The 18,519-nt window shown below is 41.3% G+C and overlaps 1 protein-coding gene across 3 annotated transcripts in view; it reads left to right on the forward strand.

Moving 5' to 3' along the window:
- The window catches only part of Cd47 (CD47 molecule), a 55,056-nt gene that overhangs the window by 14,995 nt on the left and 21,542 nt on the right, over positions 1-18,519 (forward strand). For all 3 annotated transcript variants that reach the window (XM_026786223.1, XM_026786225.1, XM_005345048.3), the window contains one exon: positions 12,310-12,399. In XM_026786223.1, the coding sequence (XP_026642024.1) occupies positions 12,310-12,399 (90 nt within the window). The remainder of the gene's footprint in view (positions 1-12,309; positions 12,400-18,519) is intronic.

The following is an 18,519-nucleotide window of genomic DNA, read 5'->3' on the forward strand; positions in this document are numbered from 1 at the left end:
TCTATTCATTTCTCCTTTAGGCAGGTTCCATTTCCTTGCTGTTGTGTGTAGTGAGGTACTAACATGAATGTACACGTGTCTCTGTGGTAGGATATGCAATCATTTGGATATATAGCTAAGAGTTATAGTTGGGTCGTACAGTACTTCTTTGTTCAGATATTTTGAGAAATTTCCATGTTTATTTCCATAATGGTCGTACTTGTTTGCCCTCCCACCAGGAATGAATAAGGTTTCTTCTTTTTCTGCATCCGTGTGACTATCTTTTGTGAGGTTGCTTGGTGCTAGTCATTCTGACTAGGATGAGATGGTGTCTCAGTAGCTTTAATTTGCAATTCCCTGATGACTAAGGACATTGAACACTTTTAAAAATACCTGTTGGCCGTTTGTGTTTCCTCTTTTGAGAACTGTTCATTTAATAACCTATTTATTGATTGACAGGGTTTTTTTTTTTAATTCTTTAGTTTTCCTTCTGTAAATTCTGATATGAGCCCCCTATTTGAATGTAGCTGTTAAAGATCTTCTCCCATTCTGCAGGCTGTCTGTTTCCTTGGCTGGTAGCCTCCCTTTGCTGTGCAGAAACTTCAGTTTTACGTAGTTCCCTCTGTTGATTCTTGGAGATGGTCCTTGCACTATTAGAGGTCTGTTCAGAAGGTTCTTGCCTAACCATTTATCTTAAGACGTATTCCCTAAATTTTCCTCTAGCAGTTCCAGTGTTTTAACTTTTAAATTAAGGTCTTTGATCCACTTTTATCCGGAAGGTTCTACAGGGAGATATCCAGTCTTGCTGTCACCGCTCTTTTGAATAGGCTGTCTTTTTTTATTCAGCTGAGTATTTTGACACCTTTGTTGGTTTCTTTGTTCTGTTCCGCTGGTCTCCCTGTCTGGTGTGTTTGCTGTATTTGTCTGTGTCTCTGTAGTGTGATCTGAAGTCATAACCACAGTACCTCCAGCCATGCTTCCCTCCTTAGGCTTGCTGTGGCTCTCTGTGCTCTTCTGTAGTTCCGTGTGGACACTCACCTTGTTTTTCTCTCTGTCTAGTTCTTTGAAGAATAACATCAGATTTTGATGTGAGTTGCATTGAATCTGTAAATCACTTTTGATAATAGAGACATTTTCATGATGCTAACTTTATCGCACCAGGATCATGGGATGATCTTTCCATCATGTAGCATTTTCTTTGATGTCTTTTGTCGATATTTTGAGGTTTTCATTGTTGATATTTGTCACCCTGTTCACTCCTAACCATATTGAATGACAAAGTATCATATTTTTCCTAATTTCTTTCTCTGTGAGTTCATTGTGGGTATTTGTTAAGGCTACTGATTTTCATATATTTATCTTGTATCTTACAACTTCACTAAAAGTGTTCATTAAATCCAAGGATTTCATGGTAGATTGTGTATGGTCTTTCAAATATAGCCTCGTGCCATGTGCGAACAGGGCTAGTTTGATCTCTTGCCTTCCTGGTTTAACTCCTTTCATGTCTTTCTCCTGTCTTGCTGCTAAAACTTCCAGTACCACATTGAATCAGAACAGTGAAGTGGGTATCACTGTCTCGTTCCTGATTTTAGAGAAAATGTTCTCTGCTATTGTCTGTTTATTATAGTATTGGTTCTAGGTTTGATTATTTGCCACACATATATATTCTTAATGTCTCCAGGACTTTTTACCATGAAGGCGTGCTGAAGTTAGTCAGATATCTGCATCTTTTGAGGTGATTATATAATCACTGTCCTAAAGTTTACTTATATGTTATGCACTTAATGATTTGTATATGTTGAACCACCCCCTGCATCCATTGGATGAAGCTCACTTGGTCATGATGTAAGATCTTCTTAATGTGTTCTTAAGTTTAAGAGATTTGAATTTCAGAAATTTGAAGTTTTGTATGTAAGTTCCTTTCTTTCTTCTTTCTTTCTTTTTTCATGTCTTTGATACCAGCATAATAATGACTTTGTGGGATCGGTTTGGTGGTGTTCCTTCCCTTTCTATTCTGTGGAACAAATTAAGGACTGTTGGAATTAGATCTTCCGTGAAAAGTTGAGAGAATTTAGCAGTGACTCCAGGTTATCCTAGACTTTTCTTTGTATGGGGACTTTGATTACAGCTTCAATCTCATTACTTGTAATGGACTATTTAAATTACATATATCTTCTGTCTTTTAATTTTGACAAATAATATGTATTTAGAAATTTCTTTCTTTCTTTTAGATTTTTCTAGCTTTTTAGAGTATATATTCTCAAAGCATTCTTTAATGGTGTTCTGGATTTCACTGGAATCTGCTTTAATATCTTTCTCTTATAGTTTGATTAATATGGGTCTTCTCCCTCTTCATTTTTGCCAGTTTAGCTAGAAGTTTATTAATCTCACTAACTGTTTCAAAGAACCAAGACTTTGATTGACATTGGGTATTGCTCTTTTAATCCCTGAATCATTATTTCTTCAATAGTCTTTATTATTTTCTGCCATCTTTGTGTTTGGGGTTGTCCTCTTGCTTGTCTGGAGCCTCGAGGTGCATTGTTGTGCTGTTTATTTGAGATGTTTCTCGCTTGTTACCATAAGTGCTTGTCACTGTGTATAATGTGGTCTTAGGGCTGATTCCCTTGTCTGTATCTGAAGGTTCTGGTAGATTGTGTTCTCATTTTCATTTGACTGTAGCAATTTCTAAATTTTCTCTCTGGCTTAAAAAATGCATTGTCTTGTCTGACTATTTCTGTGGTTTCTCTTCCTGTTGATTACTACTTTTATTTCCTGGTGTTCTGATAAGAGACAAGGAATTATCACAGTTGTTGTTTAAGTTTGATTATGCAATCAGTTTTGGAAACAATTCATGTGTTGCTGAGAATGTGTATTTCTTTTCTGTTAAATGGGACAGTCTCTGTATATCTGTTAAATCTGAAATTTCTTTGCTTAGTTTTAGTTTGGAAGACCTGTCTAACTATGACAGTATCTATTAAAGTCTCCCACTGTTATTATGTCAGGAATTACATGGCCTTTTATGCCTTCTAGTGTTTGGTTTGTAAAATTGTGTATTCTAGTTTTCAATACATAAATGTTTATAGTTGTTAGAAGTTCTTGATGGATTGTTCCCTTTATTAATATGTGTTTTCTCTTTATCACTTATGATTAGTCTTTGTTTGGAGTCTTCTTTATCATGTATGAGGATAACTTGTTAATGGATCCTGCCTGCCTGGTAGTTTGTTCGTTCTCCATACTCTAATAATCAGTTTCTGAAGTTTTTTTTTTTTAAAAAAAAAATAACTGTGTGTGTGTGTGTTTGTGTGTGTGTGTGTGTGTGTGTTTCCCGCTCTTCAGATACAACAGATAGTAGTTGTTGCTTTTTAATCCATTTTGTTAGTCTGCTTCTTTTTATTAGTGAGTTAAGGTCATTTATAGTTAAAGTTATTACTGAAAGGAGTTTTCTGTTTCCTAAGATTTTTGTTAGGTGGTTTTCTGTAGCGCTCTATTGTTGGTGTTTTTTTTTTTCCTTCCTCTTATTAGTCTTGTGAGTTAGCTGTGTTGCATGTAGTTAATTCTTTCCTTCCTCATCCTTGTTCTTTTCCTTTCATAGAGCATGTATTTTCAATGTTCTTTTAAAGGGAGGCTGCCTTTCAATTTCTCCCTGTGTAGTCTTCCTTTAAGAATATTTAGCAGTATTGACTTCTTTGTCAGTAATCATCTTAGTGTTTGTCTTAAAATCTCTTTATCCATCAATTTAAAAGATAAGTTTGCTGGGTATATGATTCTTGGTTCATAGTTATTTCTACAACTTGAAATTTATCATAAAATTTGCAGTTTTGACTATTAGGGTTTCTGAGAAAAGGTCTGAGGTTATTCCAATATTCCCATCATTGGATGCTAGGCGGTGTTTTTCTCGTACCACTTTTAGTATTGTTTCATCACTCATACTTTTGACATCTTGACTATGATATATCATGGAGAAGCTGTTCTCTGGTCACGTCTGCTTGGAATTCTACATGCCTCTTGGGTTGGGATGTCTATTTCATTCTCTAGGTTTCACAAGGTTTCTTCTATAAAACTTTTTATGTTAACCAAATGGTGGTGGCACACACCTTTAATCCCAGACAGGAGGATCTTTACCTTTAATTTTGTTCTTATTTGTCCCCTTATTGTTCTCCTCTGATCTCAACCTCCTCTTGCTGGTCCATTTCTTTTCCATAGTTGGTCTCCATTTCTGCTTTCATGTCACATATATTTCACCATAGCCTCATTTTCCTGCCTCTCCCTCCCTTTAGACCTGTTTCTCCCTTTTCATAGTCTTTTCTGTTTTCATGTTTTATATATACATATTTATTGTTTTCAAATATATATGATTTGTGTAAAACAAAAGAGTATGGCTTTTTTCACTTAACATAATGATCCCCAGTTCTATCTAATTTCCTACAGATGTCATAATTTTATTCTTCCTTACAGCTGATTAAAACTCCATTTTGTTTGTACAGACGTAAACACACACACACACATTTATATCCATTGGTGAACATGCACGCTACTTCCTCAGCTTGGTTATTGTGAGTACAAAAATCCTTCAGGTTTCCTTAGGACTGGTATAGACAGATCTTATATTAGTTCTACTTTTAGTTTCTGGAGGGACATTTGGTTTCCATTGTGCCCGTGACAGCATTGTACTCCCCCACAGTGTATAAAGGCTCCATTTCCCTTACATCCTTACCAGCTTTGTTGTTTGTTTTCCTAATGGTAGCCGTTCTGCTAGAATGAGAAGGAATCTCGAAGCCAAAGATATTTAACATTTCTTTGAATGTTCTTGGATTTTTTTGTTGTTCTCTGTCTGAAAACTGTTGGAGTCAGAAGCTCATTTGCTAAGTGGTTGGTTTGGATGATTTGTTGATTGGGTGACTTCTCTTTCTGAGAAGTCTCTGTTCAGTTCACTAGCCCATTTCTTGACTAGATGAATTGGGCACTTTTTTTTTTTTTTTGGTTTTTTTCGAGACAGGGTTTCTCTGTGGTTTTGGAGCCTGTCCTGGAACTAGCTCTTGTAGACCAGGCTGGTCTCGAACTCACAGAGATCCGCCTGCCTCTGCCTCCCGAGTGCTGGGATTAAAGGCGTGCGCCACCACCGCCCGGCGAATTGGGCACTTTTTAATGTTTAATTTTTAGAATTATTTATAGGTTCTAGGTGAGAATTCCCTGTCCAGTATATACTTGCAAAAGATATTCTCCCATCTTGTAGGTTGTTTCTTTGTTCTTGGAGCTGTTTTTGAGTGCAGGAAGAAGTCAATAAAATAAACCTTGGCATTCAAAATTATTTGGGAGAGAATATATGTTTATTATTACAATGATACTGATTTTGTGGACTTGGAGATTTCGGTATTAGAAATCATTTTTACTGTTGTGCTTTTTTTTGGAAATGTAAGCATAAATGAGAAATAGAAATTGTCCAGGATGTAATTGAATTCCACTCAGTAGAACATAGGAAATGGTGACTATTGGTTGCTTTGGAGCAAGGGGCCTGACTATCTGTAAACACTATATGACCTCAGGATTTGAGTTTAGAGAGAGCTTTTTGTTTTTATATGTCATCATCCCCCCCCCCCAAAAAAAAAGAGAATCAGCTCACCTGGTCCTCAATATCTATTTTTAATTTATTTATGTGTGTGTGTATATCTTTAAAATACATATTTAATGTATATACTAAACACATACTATTTATATATTGTAATAGTGGGTTTCATTCTCATGTTTTCAGTCATGTATATTCACCCCCATTATCCTCCCTGTCATCCCAGTTCCACTGATCTCCGTTCTCCGTTCCGAGTAGCCTCCCATCCACGTTCATGTCCTCTTTTAGTATGTGTATGTGATCCAATGACTTTTATTAGGGTTGCTTATAGAAATATTAGTGATGGCTTATTTACAAGAGCAGGAACGACCTGACAGTGACTACACTGTGCGGTGTAGTGCACACCTTAGTGATGAAGTCTTGAGTGAAGGTGTGCTGTTGACATGGTCATGGCCATATCAAGGTCCATAGCCTCAGACACATAGGACAATGACAGAGCTTTCCTCCACCCCTGGGGGAGGGGGGTGTGAAGCTCAGAGTAATGGCAAAGCCTTCATCTGGCCATGTGCGGATGCCGAAAGTGTGTGCAGAAAATGTCCACCTTAGCTTTCGGCTCTCCCCCTGGTATATTACAGCCTGAAGATTGCTCCCCTAGGGAAACTGCTCCTACCCAGATTAGCTAAACCTACCCCTTGTTTATCTGTATGTAATGGCGCAGATTCCTTGTTTCGTTGTGTGTAATATGCTTGCCTCCTTGTTTAGTTGTACATAATATCCTTGCCTTCTTATTCAACTGCATAAAGCAAACATTCTGAGCTTCCAGAGTCCTGAGGTTTCTCCACCAGAGAGCCCATTCCACCCAACCCCAGCGTCTTTGTCTGTCTGTCTGTCTCCGTGTGTTTGTGTTTTCTTCTTTCTCCTGCCACCCCAGTCAAGTCAAGTCCCTGAGGTCATGCAAGGATGTGACACAATACCACAGAAAAGTCTCTCCCCCAACTCCAGCAGCCGTTAACTACCTGCACATTCTCCGACGCTCCAATCTTGTGCCGATCTTGTGCATGGAATCATAGCTGCTGTGAGTTCAATAGAACAATGGCCCTGTCGTGCATAGAAGACAGCTCGCCACAATACCAGGCCCTGTCCTCAGACCCGTACATTACCTTTGTTCCCTCTTCAGTGCTAGTTTCTGAGTTTTGGAGATGGTGATACAGTGTCCCATTTTCGGCTGAGCATTCAGTGGTCACACACTCTCGGAATCTTTGGTTCTTAAATTTTTATCAGAAAAAAATGAGGGTGCCATCTCCATCACAGGAATGTCAGAGTTAGAAGTAAGATTTCTCCTTCACGAAGATTTGTTGGGCACTGACTGTGGGTCAGGTGCTGTGGCGAGCAGTGTGCATTCCATGATGAGAAAGATGCTGCTCCAAAGTTATAGGAAGTGCTTGCAGAACAGACAGCTAAAGTGGAGTGACCTCCCGCTTATCTGAGTGCACCCCAGATGCATTATTAATGTCATGTGCTGAGCTTTTCTCAGAACTCTAGGACACAGATGTAGGTGTTATCTCTTCTCAGTACGGAAAACAAATGAGAGTCAAGTAATGTGTCCAAGGTCAATCACACGTCCAGGATTTTAACCTAGATATCCCTGGTTTGAAAAATAGCACAATCCATGATTTCTATGAAAATATTATATACATATGTAAATGGTAATACTTAAAATTAGTTATTAATACTTCTGTTATCAGTGGTACAGAAGAGTAAGAATAATTAATTTATTCTAAGGACTTAAGCTATTTGGATTTTGTGTTTAAAGATCAGCTTAACACTGCTGTCAATTCTCTTGTCATCATCCTGCTATAAACTCGGTTCACAGTGATGCCATGAAGGTTCTGCAGGGTTCTTTTGTTAGTTTTTGTGGTGCTGGATAGCAAATTGCCATCGGCTCTGAAATTTCAAGCCATCCACATTTATTAGTTCTGATCATAATGTGACTATTGCCCTATGCTCAGTTATGACTAAAAGAAGATATTGATCACAGTATGTTTTCGTTGGGATTTTGTGATCCTGTTGCAAGCTCACATAATTGATGCAGAATTCAGCTCCTTGATGTAGTGAGACTGAGGTCCTGATTTTGCTGGTGTCTGCCAGGAGGGTCTTCTCTCCACTCCTGCAGGTTCACCTAATCTTTGCAATGTGGTCCTGCTCATGTGCAAAGCCAGGAAAAGGGACTCTTTATCTTACTGAATCCTTCTAATATATAGTTCTAATATATAGAACTTATTTATAGACTATGACCAATTGAGGAACTCTCCTCTGGAGAAGGCTATTTCTCCCACTCACCCTCAGCATTCTCTAGTTGCCAGTTCTTCGTCTGCAGCTGTGGTTCCATGTAACGAGGAGAAAGCGGGCTGCATCCTGCCACCCGGCTAGCTTAACCCCCGAAATAACCACATGGAAATTGTATAATTCAAATACTGCCTGGCCCATTATCTCCAGCCTTTTATTGGCTAACTCTCACATATCAGTTTAACCCATCTCCATTAGTGTGTATCGCCACTTGACTGTGGCTTACCTGCATGAGTCTAACCAGTGTCCGTCTTGGGCAGGAAAACCATGGTGTCTGCCACACCGCCTTCTTCCTCCCAGAATTCTGTTCTGTCTTCCCAGCCTACCTGAGGTCTGCCCTATCAACTAGGCCAAGGCAGTTTCTTTAATAACCAATGAAGCAACACAAATACAGAAGGACCTCCTACACCAGTTCTGTGAGCTTTTCCATGAACTTTAACTTTGGGGTTAGCATGTCCAATGGTGTTGCCATTGTTTAGGCCGCCATGTTGATGAGACTTCATGGGTGTAGTCTCTTTATAGTTTCTATGAAACACACTCTCACAGAAAACTGCCTGTTTCTCTGGCTTTTAAAAATCTTTCGATACCCACTTTAGCAGTAATACTAGGCTTACACACAGGAATTGTGTTTAGATGCATCTGTTGGGACTGAGCATCCATCACATGACCTCTTGTTTTCTGCATTTTGACCAGCTGTGATTTTCATGGTGATCTCTGTTGCAAAGAAAAGTTTCTGTAATTAGAAGTGAGATCCCTTATATCTGTATATAAGGATAGATATTAGAGTGTTTTCAGAGCTTACACTAGTTTAGTAAAGTGGATTGTAGATTCACAGAAGATCCAGGGCTCCTCTAGCCCTGTATAGTTGGGTAGGTTTCCAGTACAGGCAGCATTTCCCTCATTCTGAGCTACATTTAAAGAGCTTTCGCTTACCACCAAGGTATACATGCCCCTATTGTACCCCTAGGATTATTTGCCATGTTGTAGTGGTTCATGGGTATCAAGAATCAGTTGCTTCCCTCCTTTGGAAGCTTGCAGGCACCTTCTAGTACCATGAGAGTTAACCTCAGGGAGGAGGCTTCCAGGCCAGATCCAGCCCAGGTCCTCTAAGCCCTGTGTCTGAAGTTCATAATGTCTTCAGCAATAGGGTCTCACCTTCCACCTCTGGGAAGAAATCACATAAAACAGCAGTAGCCCAGAATGTTTCGGGGAGTCTCTTAAACAACTTTTACCAACAACTCAAAAGAGGGATCCTTATGCCTGGTGTTGGTGCTTTTGATACGTAGTCTATGTCCTTTGTGGAGAGCATTATCAGGCCAGAAGGGAAATTTCACTTAAAGTATATGTGTATGTATGCTGCAAACGTATTTGAGGAAGAGGAGTGGTCCCTTCACCCCTTTAGCCAGATCCTTTTTGCAGAAGTGGCATCCTGGGTGTCAATAACAGATTGGAAGCAAGGGTTAAACACTTACCACACCTTCCTCAGTATCATTTCTGTCTTTTTAGTAATAAGTCCATCTTCCTGGGTGTCATCTTCCTGATGAGGAATGGGAGCTTGTGAGCGTGAGGGGCGAGTTGTCGGTCAGGGCTTGGGCGGAATCAAAGTGAATGCCCTTGGAGTATCTTTCCCAATACTGAGATACTGTTCTTAGATCATTTTATGCTTAATTAATTTCCTTAATGCTGTAGAAAGTCAGAGCTGAAATGGATCTGAGAGAAGTGCCTAGTCTTTCACTCCCCTTGGGGAGGAAGAGTTAATGGTACCTGACACTCCCGTAAATCAGTAGCTTAATGGACATCTAAGTGGGTTTATATAAAACATTGGAGGTTTTCCCCTAGCATTCTTTTGACAGGCTCTAGCTATATAGTTCAGGCTGGCCTTGAACTCATGATTCTCCTACCTCAACCTTTTGAAGTGTACCACCACCATACCTGGCTCAATTGAGTCAGTTCCATTGATTTTTTTTTAAATGTCCAATTCAGTGACTCAGCATTTCCCGAGCATCAGAGACTAGAGAAAGATGACACCTTCATGCCACCTACAGGAGCTAGACTCCAGCAGAAATCCAGCAACAGTCATTTTAAACAGAGGGTAGTAGGCTTCCTCCCCGTCAGCACCCCCCATCCTCACCACCAGGGAACATGCTAACATTTTGGTGTGGTAATGAGGGCAAAGTGTGTGAGGTTTGCATCAACCCCCCCGGGAGATTCTTACATGTTCCGACTGAGACTCTTAGACCGTTCTATTTTTTGCTGTGTATTGCTTTCTTCCTGTCATTGAACTGTCCTCTTTCATTTCTCATTATTTCTTCATAGAATCTTCTAGTCCTTGAGTAGTCATTGACTGTCTCAGCAGCTCATTCCTGATTCCTCTTGTGTCAGGCTGCTTGCTTGTGACCATTCCAGCTTGCTACCTAACTGCTTGGTGCACAGAGACACCTTACTTCCCAGGGATCTGCTGAGGTCACAGTTCACGTCTTCCTTCAGTCCAGCTGGGACTTGCTGTGCTGGGAGGGCTGTCACTGTTCTCGCAACTTCTTGTCTGATGCTGCTAGATCCGTACTCTGGGCACCTTCCTTTGGTCAGTTCTCCGTTTCGACTTCAAATGTGACGAGTGAAACTGAACCCAGGGTAGTGCTTGTCAGTCGCTTGGTTCTCTCTCATGCATCATGGAGGCTGTGACCTTCTGACAAGTCAGCTTCCCTGTGATCCTGTACTCCGTCCTGCAGGACTGAGAGACATTTTAATTTAGTGTGGGGTATGGAGATGGCTCAGCAGGGAAAGATACTGCCAGAGCCAACTACGTGAACCCAATCCCTGGGACACATGGTAGAAGGGGAGAATCCAATAACATACACATGCATGTGCACAGGGAATTGATTAATTAATTGATTAATTGCATTTTTAAGAAAATCGGGTTCTTTTCACCTGCTGATTTGGGATATGTGTTATCTTCAACAGCAAATATGTTGAATCTACTGTGAATAGAGTAGAACATTAGATTCTGAAACACTGATATCTCCAAGATAGAATTTACAAATTTGTTACATTATGGAGATTAATATAAGCATTTCACCAGTATTTAGTTTGTAAGCTTAATGCAAGAAGCACATAACTGTCATTTTGAATGAAAGCCCATGAACTCCCACATTGACACCAAGGGCAGAAGGCCTACATGGGGTTGACCTCAGAAGAGTGTCAGTGCTTGCTTAGGACAGAAGCCAAGAGCAAGGGGGCCCTTTAACTAGCACACATCCCTGTGCAGGCAACTTTGAAATTCTTCCAGTACGTGTACTTGGCTTTGCTATGAGAAAAACATGCATTTCTCATACATACAACTCCAGTGTATGAGATTATCAATGATAGCCTGACATAACACTTTTTAAAACTTTTGAACAGGTCTTATTTGGAGTCTTAGTATGTACCTGAACAGCTTCCTTCATAACCTCAGGTCCCTCCTATCTATACACAACTGTCCTTTTGAAGTCTCTGCCTTGTGAGTTAAGGCTTCTCTTTGAGAGTCAGTTTGAGAAAAGGCTAGGGACGCCTGTGTTTTTCTTCATTAGCAGAAGGGCCTAGTAGTCCCCAGAGCTCCTTCACCTGGTCCCCCAGTCAGGCTTTACAAGAACATTTACTGTTCCTCAATGGTGATTTTGGCACTATGCACACACAGGTATTCAGCAAACAAACATAGGATAACTGCCATTCACAGTTACTGAGCACGTGCCTTAAGCCTTTACATATTTAATTTTCATTAGTAGTAGAAATCGTCCAACAAATGAAGCCTGTGTCATTCAAGCACGGAGGTGTTCAGCCACTGTCCGCCATCACAAAGATTTGAGTCAGAGTTGACTTTCCCACATGGTAGTGTGGCCAGATCCTCTTCTCCACTGCCACCTGCCCTTCCGCAGAGCCCAGGACAGGGGAGTGCAGTGACGTGTGTCTAAGTCCAGAGCTGGGGGCCTCCTAAATAACATGTTGTGGTCTGTGGAACCGGGTGACTAGATCAGTGGGTAAAGGCCTTGCATTACACGTGATCCCCAGCACCCACACACAAGGCCAGAGCACAGCACTGGAGACATGGAGCCGGCTCTGACCCCGTAGCTCAATGTCCATGACCCAGTCTAATCAGTGATCTCCAGGTTTGGGAGAGACCCTGACTCAGAGAAGATGGAAAACTGTTGAGGAAGGCAGCAGACGTTAGCCTTGACTGCACACAATTGCACATATGAACTGTGTTTTTCCTCTGTGCGTGTGTGTGTGTGTGTGTGTGTGTGTGTGTGTGTGTGTGTGTGTGTGTAAACCATGGCCCACAGGTTTAATTGTTTCTATCTTCTACTAGAGTAACAAGGATGTATTTGAGAGCATTAGCAGTGAGTGTGGTAAACACTAATTATGGTTTTTGTTTTCTTTCTCCACAGCGTCATGGTTTTCTCCAAATGAAAAGATCCTCATTGTTATTTTCCCAATTTTGGCTATACTCCTGTTCTGGGGAAAATTCGGTATTTTAAGTAAGTATTCAAATGGATTTTTTTCATGTGTGCTTTAGTGATACAATGGTTATTTCTACGGCATGGCCCGTGGAATAGTCTATCTGACTAGCCTGCACTGGGAAATATGTTAGTATGTATAAGAATAACCAGTTTATGTACAGTTTTGTTAAAGCATATATTGTCTCCCATATTTTGCTACAGCTTGGATTTAAGTTTAAGGTGTTTGGTTGTGAGTGGAGTTTTGAGACCTCTGTGGGAGGGACGAGTAGAAATGTTAGTTATAACACCTTACGTCCCGTGACACGGTTCTTTGCAAATGTTTTATTTGGTAAAGAGATGGTCATAGGCTACTTAAGTGTGAAGACAGATTGCTCTGCTCTGGGGCCCTGGGATGCTCTGCCCCATTTCTCGGGTGTAAGCTTGTCTTCTGTAGACAAAGGCCTGTTTGTGTGCCTTGTACAGCTCTGCAGCCCCTGATGGGGGTTGTCCTCTGTGATCTTGCTTTTACAGCCATGTAACCAAACCTCTGAAGGCCAAACTTGATGCTGTGTCTGATTTGCCTCAGTCTAGGATTATTATCATGGGGTAAACTGCTAATCTACACAGACTTGTACCCACATACTATAGCACTCCACTAGGGATGTGCCAATCTCTCCTCAGTATTTCCATACCAATGCAGTAAGAGAGATCGACTATGTTTCTGAAGTTCTGAGGTGACAGACTAAACTTTCAGACTTGTTTAAGACATAAGATCTACTCACCCTCTGAGCCTCCTGCTGTAGCCACTGAAGACCAGGGAACACGTCTTCTGGTGAGGAGAAAACGCTGCTCACTAAATTTGCCGTGCAGCCTTTAGAGAGGCGCAGGCTAGTGATGCACTCCAGAGGACGCCTGCTGGGTCATTCATGAGGTTCTTTCCCAGGAAGGGCGAGGTTGTGTGTGTCCTCAGTGAGGCGTAAAGACAGATGTGACCTGACAACGTTCCTGGCTTGTGTGCAACTGGAAAAGAGGAGAACAAGGAGACGCCCAAGCCCTTTCCTCCCCGACAGTGAGGTGCTGTTGGAAGTTACCTGAGACTTCCAGAAAGCCTCTTATTGTAAGGAAAGAACTGATATGGCCTCATGCCCTGCCCCATAATCACTGGCATTAAGGAAAGCTTTTAACCACATTGGCAGAGCCAGGCAGGCAGGACTGAGTCACGTGACTCAGGCAGGAAACAGTGCTTAAGGATCAGACAGTGTTTTCACAGCAGTGCTGTTGAATTTGGGTTGACAGAAGTTTCCTGGTTGTGATGTCATCATTAGCAACACCATTTTCAGTGGAATGGATCAGAAATGATTCTCTTTATGATCACCCATATTTGTACAGAATAAAACAAATGATTTTTTCCTGACTATGGAATGAATTAATAAAGAAGCTATCGAGAAAATAAGTCATCTGTGGCTCTATGTCTAGAAGGCTAGGAGGAAGGATTGTTTTGTTTTTATTGTTTGTGTTTGATTCTAGTAACCTTCCAGCTTCCCTTTCTGTCTTTCTCTGGTTTTTCTGTTTTCCTTCTATGAAAGGAGACTGTAAATGTGCTCATCCAGGTTGTGTATTTGTGCATCCCCATGTCCTGTTGTCTTCAGAGGGTTGCCATGGCTGTTTGTGTTCCCCTCTTACGGCTGGGTCATGTCCTATTCAACTTCGTCTTAATGGGAATCAGGAGATACTGTGAACCGGATGGAAGTATATGGGCTTTTGGGCGGCAGTGATATTTTAAGCCTACAGATAAACTCCACCACCGCGTGTTCCAGATCCACCCCCTCAATTACATTCTCCCACTCAGAGAATGTCCCCGTTCATCTCAGGGTCCCGACAGTGTTATCTAGAAACCTTCGCTAATTTGATATGTGAAAGAAAAACAATTATCAGTGTTGTATTAGTGAGCTTGGACATTCTTTTCAATGTTTTTATTATGCCAGTTGCATTTCAAAGAGTATATGTATGAACTTGTTTTTAAGGGAAATATTTGATTTTGGTTCATCTTAAAGGGGGAGCTTTGGGGTGGGGGGGGTAAGAGTGGGCAGTGGGCGTGCGGAAGACAAACCTCTGTATTTGACTCAGCCAGACAGGCCTCACACTTCGAGTTGTTATAGTAGCGGCTGAATATTTGTGGAGCTCTTGCTCTGAGGAGCGACCACTCGCTGTGCCAAGTGCTCTCCTTCATTCATTTCCCACAGGGCCTCTGTCAGTGCCCTGACTCTTGTTGTTCCTGTTTCGAAGATAAGAGACAGGCAGTTTGTTCACAGTCACACAGTGGTTTCTGGGTAATCCTGGCTTTGGACAGTGCTGTTAGCCACTAGATTCTCTGCCTGTTTTGAGTTTGTATGCTGGAAGGCTGGATGCGTATCTAGTGTACCACTTTGACTTGTGCAGCTGTTAGTGCTAGAGCAGAATGTTGGGCTCGTGTTGATTTTTATCCCCCCCGCCCAGACCTATTGGCGGGATGTCTGGTGACTGCGGAGCGCTGAGCTAAAGGTTTGAGGTGTGGAAGTGAATGTCCATGCCTGCTGGCTCTGAGGCCGCCACATGCCGCCCAGTGCAATCAATATGGCACAGCTGCCTATCTTGTACTTCACCTGAGTCAGTCAGTCAGTCACTCAGTCCCTTCCACCCTGTAAAAGGCTCCTTGGTTCTCACCTGCTGTCCCATTTGTGAGGTTGTGCATTAATGGTAACGCAGACCCAAGAGATTTCTGTTCTGGGTTTTTGGTTCCTCTTAACTTTCCACCCTGGTCCATACTCTACCACAGGACATCTCTCCCAGTGGTCTCTCTGGCACTGCATGCAAATCTGTTCTGCTGGGAAAAGAAACCCATGTCTCTGAAGACAGGGTGGGACCTGAGACTTCTAAGCTGCAATAAACCCTTGCCTTCACAAGTTGTTTTTGGTCACAGTAGTAGAAACCGCAAGGCAGATCCCAACCCAGTCAGTCCTGTTGTTCACAGGCTTCTGGCTGATTTTCAGGGTTCTTCACGTGCACGGAGGTAACAAAAGTTCCTTCATACATTTAACTGGCTGGTGGGTGCCCTCAGGTGCTGTGGTTCTGCCAGGCTGCTGTGGTTCAGACAGGCCCAGCTGTCTATAAAGATCTGGCTGTTGTCCTGGGTTCTTTGTACAGACATATCTGTTCTTTGTTCCTTTCCTTTAACCCTTGTCCTAGACAGCTGATCTTTTGCTTTGCACTCAGCTGCGTGACCATGAACCTGACCATGGAAGCTGAGCTCTGCAAAACAGTCTTGATAATAGGAAGGAAAATTACTGTCATGCAGTGGCCTTCAAAATATGTTGTCAAAACAAGCTGTGTTGGCGGCGCCATCCTGTGATCCTAGCACTGCAGAGCTAGTACAGGCAAAGCAGAGCTACACGGCAAGAACCTGTCTTAGGCAAAAGTTTTTGAAAATATAAAACTTTCCTAGTTTTTGGAACATGGAAATAATAGTAAAGTTAGTAATTACTTCATGGCGAATCAGACTATTAAAAAGTCGGTATTTAAAGTGTCATAGTAAGGTTTGAGTGACACTTTTGGTGTTGCCCTATCACAGGAATAGAGCAAGCAAATCGTCAGGCTCCCTTCTTAGTTCATGTCAGCCTGCAACATTTTATCTTCATACTTTCAGTGAAACATCTCCGAGTTCTGTGGTGTATTTTTTATTTGATGTTTTTGTTGTTATGTCTTGTTTAATTTTTGGTTACCAGAGTCCTATCCTCAGGGACGTTCTCATTGTTACATGGCCCTTACTTTTTCATTCATGTCCTAGAGTTCACCTTCCCTGAGCTGCTGGGCTGTCTGTTGAGCGGCCTCCATTGTGATAATGTCACCATTGCCACAGTGGCTCCTCTGGAACTCCACTATGATCTGGATTTCACAGCCAGCATCCACACTTGTCATTTCCTGGCTCTTCTACATCTCTTGACCAGTTTCCGTTTTTGGTAATGCGTTATAGAGTGGCCTGTGGGTTTATTACTGGGAGATGGGGAGCTAGAACTACACACTTGGCTGTCTGGGCATGAACTGAAGAAGCAGCAGGCGGTGACTGTCAGCAACAATCTCCAGTAGTTGTGGCATGATGATGCTTCTATATATATTATATTGTGATTTTTGGATTATAGATATAGCAGGAAGCATATTTTGGTTATTACTCACATGTTGCATTTTGGTAATCAAACTTCCACCTGTGTTTGGAGGACTTGAGGTGTATAGGTAAACCATGGAATCCATGCATGTCAGAACTGTGTAAAGTGAGGGCTTCTGGAATTTATTTCTGTGTATTCTAAGCATCTTCATTTCCTTTTCTTTCTCATCTCCATTTAAGATTCCCTCATGGATATTTTGGTTATTACTTAGTGGTATTTGGGCAAATGTTGTTATGAAGGTCATAGTTGGGAAATTCAAAGAAAACTGTTGTCATTCACAAGAACTTCGAGGTCTCACTGAGTCCCTGGAGCCTAGCTTAATGAAAGCAACAAGGCCTTGGAAGCACATGGAAAAGAAGTGATGGTACAGGGATTTTTCTCAGTGAATAGGAAAAATAATTCTGAAGAAATGAGGACAAGCACTATGTTCTATTCAAGCAAGAAAACAAAATATCATTCTGATAAATATTATTGCAGAAAGTCAGCCTTGACCTGGTCGGTGGCCCTAATCACAAATGCTAAGTGTAATTGTATTCAATAGTGTTGCACTTGAGTCTTTTCTTGTAGTGCTCCTATGATTCCCACGCCATGTTGTTCAATGGCTTTACTGGAAGAGCAATCGGGCTAAACTTTGCACAGCGTTTTACTCTTACAGGAGTACAGGCACCAGTTCCTTTCTGGTGTCAAACACCAGACATCACTGCTCTTGAATATATTCTGGAATTCTGGAGCCTTCCATTGTACCAGAGTAATTTGTCGTCAGTAGATGCCTGCTGGGCATTCCCCTCTGTTGTGCCCTATGGACAGGGAGTGTGTTCTTTGGTGGTATTCACCTTGGTAAACTTACTTCCTCAGAGAACATGGCTAGGACATGGACTCTGTAACAGTTATCTTCTGCACTCATAGCCAGTAAAACACTTTATACTTGGCTGTTGATTTTTCTCCAGCACCATTTCCACAAGGCCTTCATCTGTGCATGTGTGTTTTAAAAATCAAATTTTGCTTTGATTTTTAAAAGTTATCATATGTACTTTATCAGATTATGTTGAAAATAATATTGGTTTAGAGCCCAACAGACGCCAAAGGATTCTAAATTACTTTGCCAGAGTTATCAGAATAAAAACACTATAAAAATTGAATTGATGGTTTTATCTCCCTTTATAATTTACTCTTAATCTGATATCAATTCTATCTCGATAGTCTACCTTCTGTCTCTTCACCGTAGTCTTGTGGCTAGGGACTGTCTGAATGTCACGTCTGAGCAAGCGTTGGGTTTTTCTACGTAGCATACAGTCTGTGTGGGCTTTTGTGGGTGTTCTGTATCTCATTTTTAGAGGATCATAAACGTTTAACATGATTGATTTTATGTTTCAGACCAAATTGGCCTGATTATTTTACGAGGTTTCATCAGCCACAACTCAGATGCCATCTTAATATGAGCTCTGTGTCAGTGGCAGAGACCAGAAAAACTGTGCCTGTTCATAACATTAGCTCTTCGTTCAGGTCTCTGGAAGAGCATGCAGACTCTCTGCTCACTGGAAGGTTTAGTACACAGGAAACTAAGACTAGGCTAGACCTCTACCTTCCATGGGTTGGTTGGGTTGGAGTCACTCAATTCTTGTCAAATAAAGCTATCCGCTATTTATTCCTTGATTTGGACTCTTAAAAGGGTATGTTGCAGAGTACACGCATACCAAAAATGTGTGAATAAGCCCATCTAACACTTGATAACCTGATAGAGTCAATAGTGTTATATTACATATGACGTGAATTTATACAATATATATTTGAATTAGAAGAATACCTAATATCATGCTTAATACTGTCATGTACCAGACACTGTGTTACACTCCTGCAATGCCAGCACTTGAGAGGTAGGGGCAGGAGGGATGCAGATTCAAGGACATTGTAGGCTACATAGTGAGTCTGTATCACAAAAAAAAAAAAAAAAAAAAAAAAA

This window comes from Microtus ochrogaster, chromosome 2 (genome assembly GCF_000317375.1).
Source record: "Microtus ochrogaster isolate Prairie Vole_2 chromosome 2, MicOch1.0, whole genome shotgun sequence".
NCBI lineage: Eukaryota > Metazoa > Chordata > Mammalia > Rodentia > Cricetidae > Microtus > Microtus ochrogaster.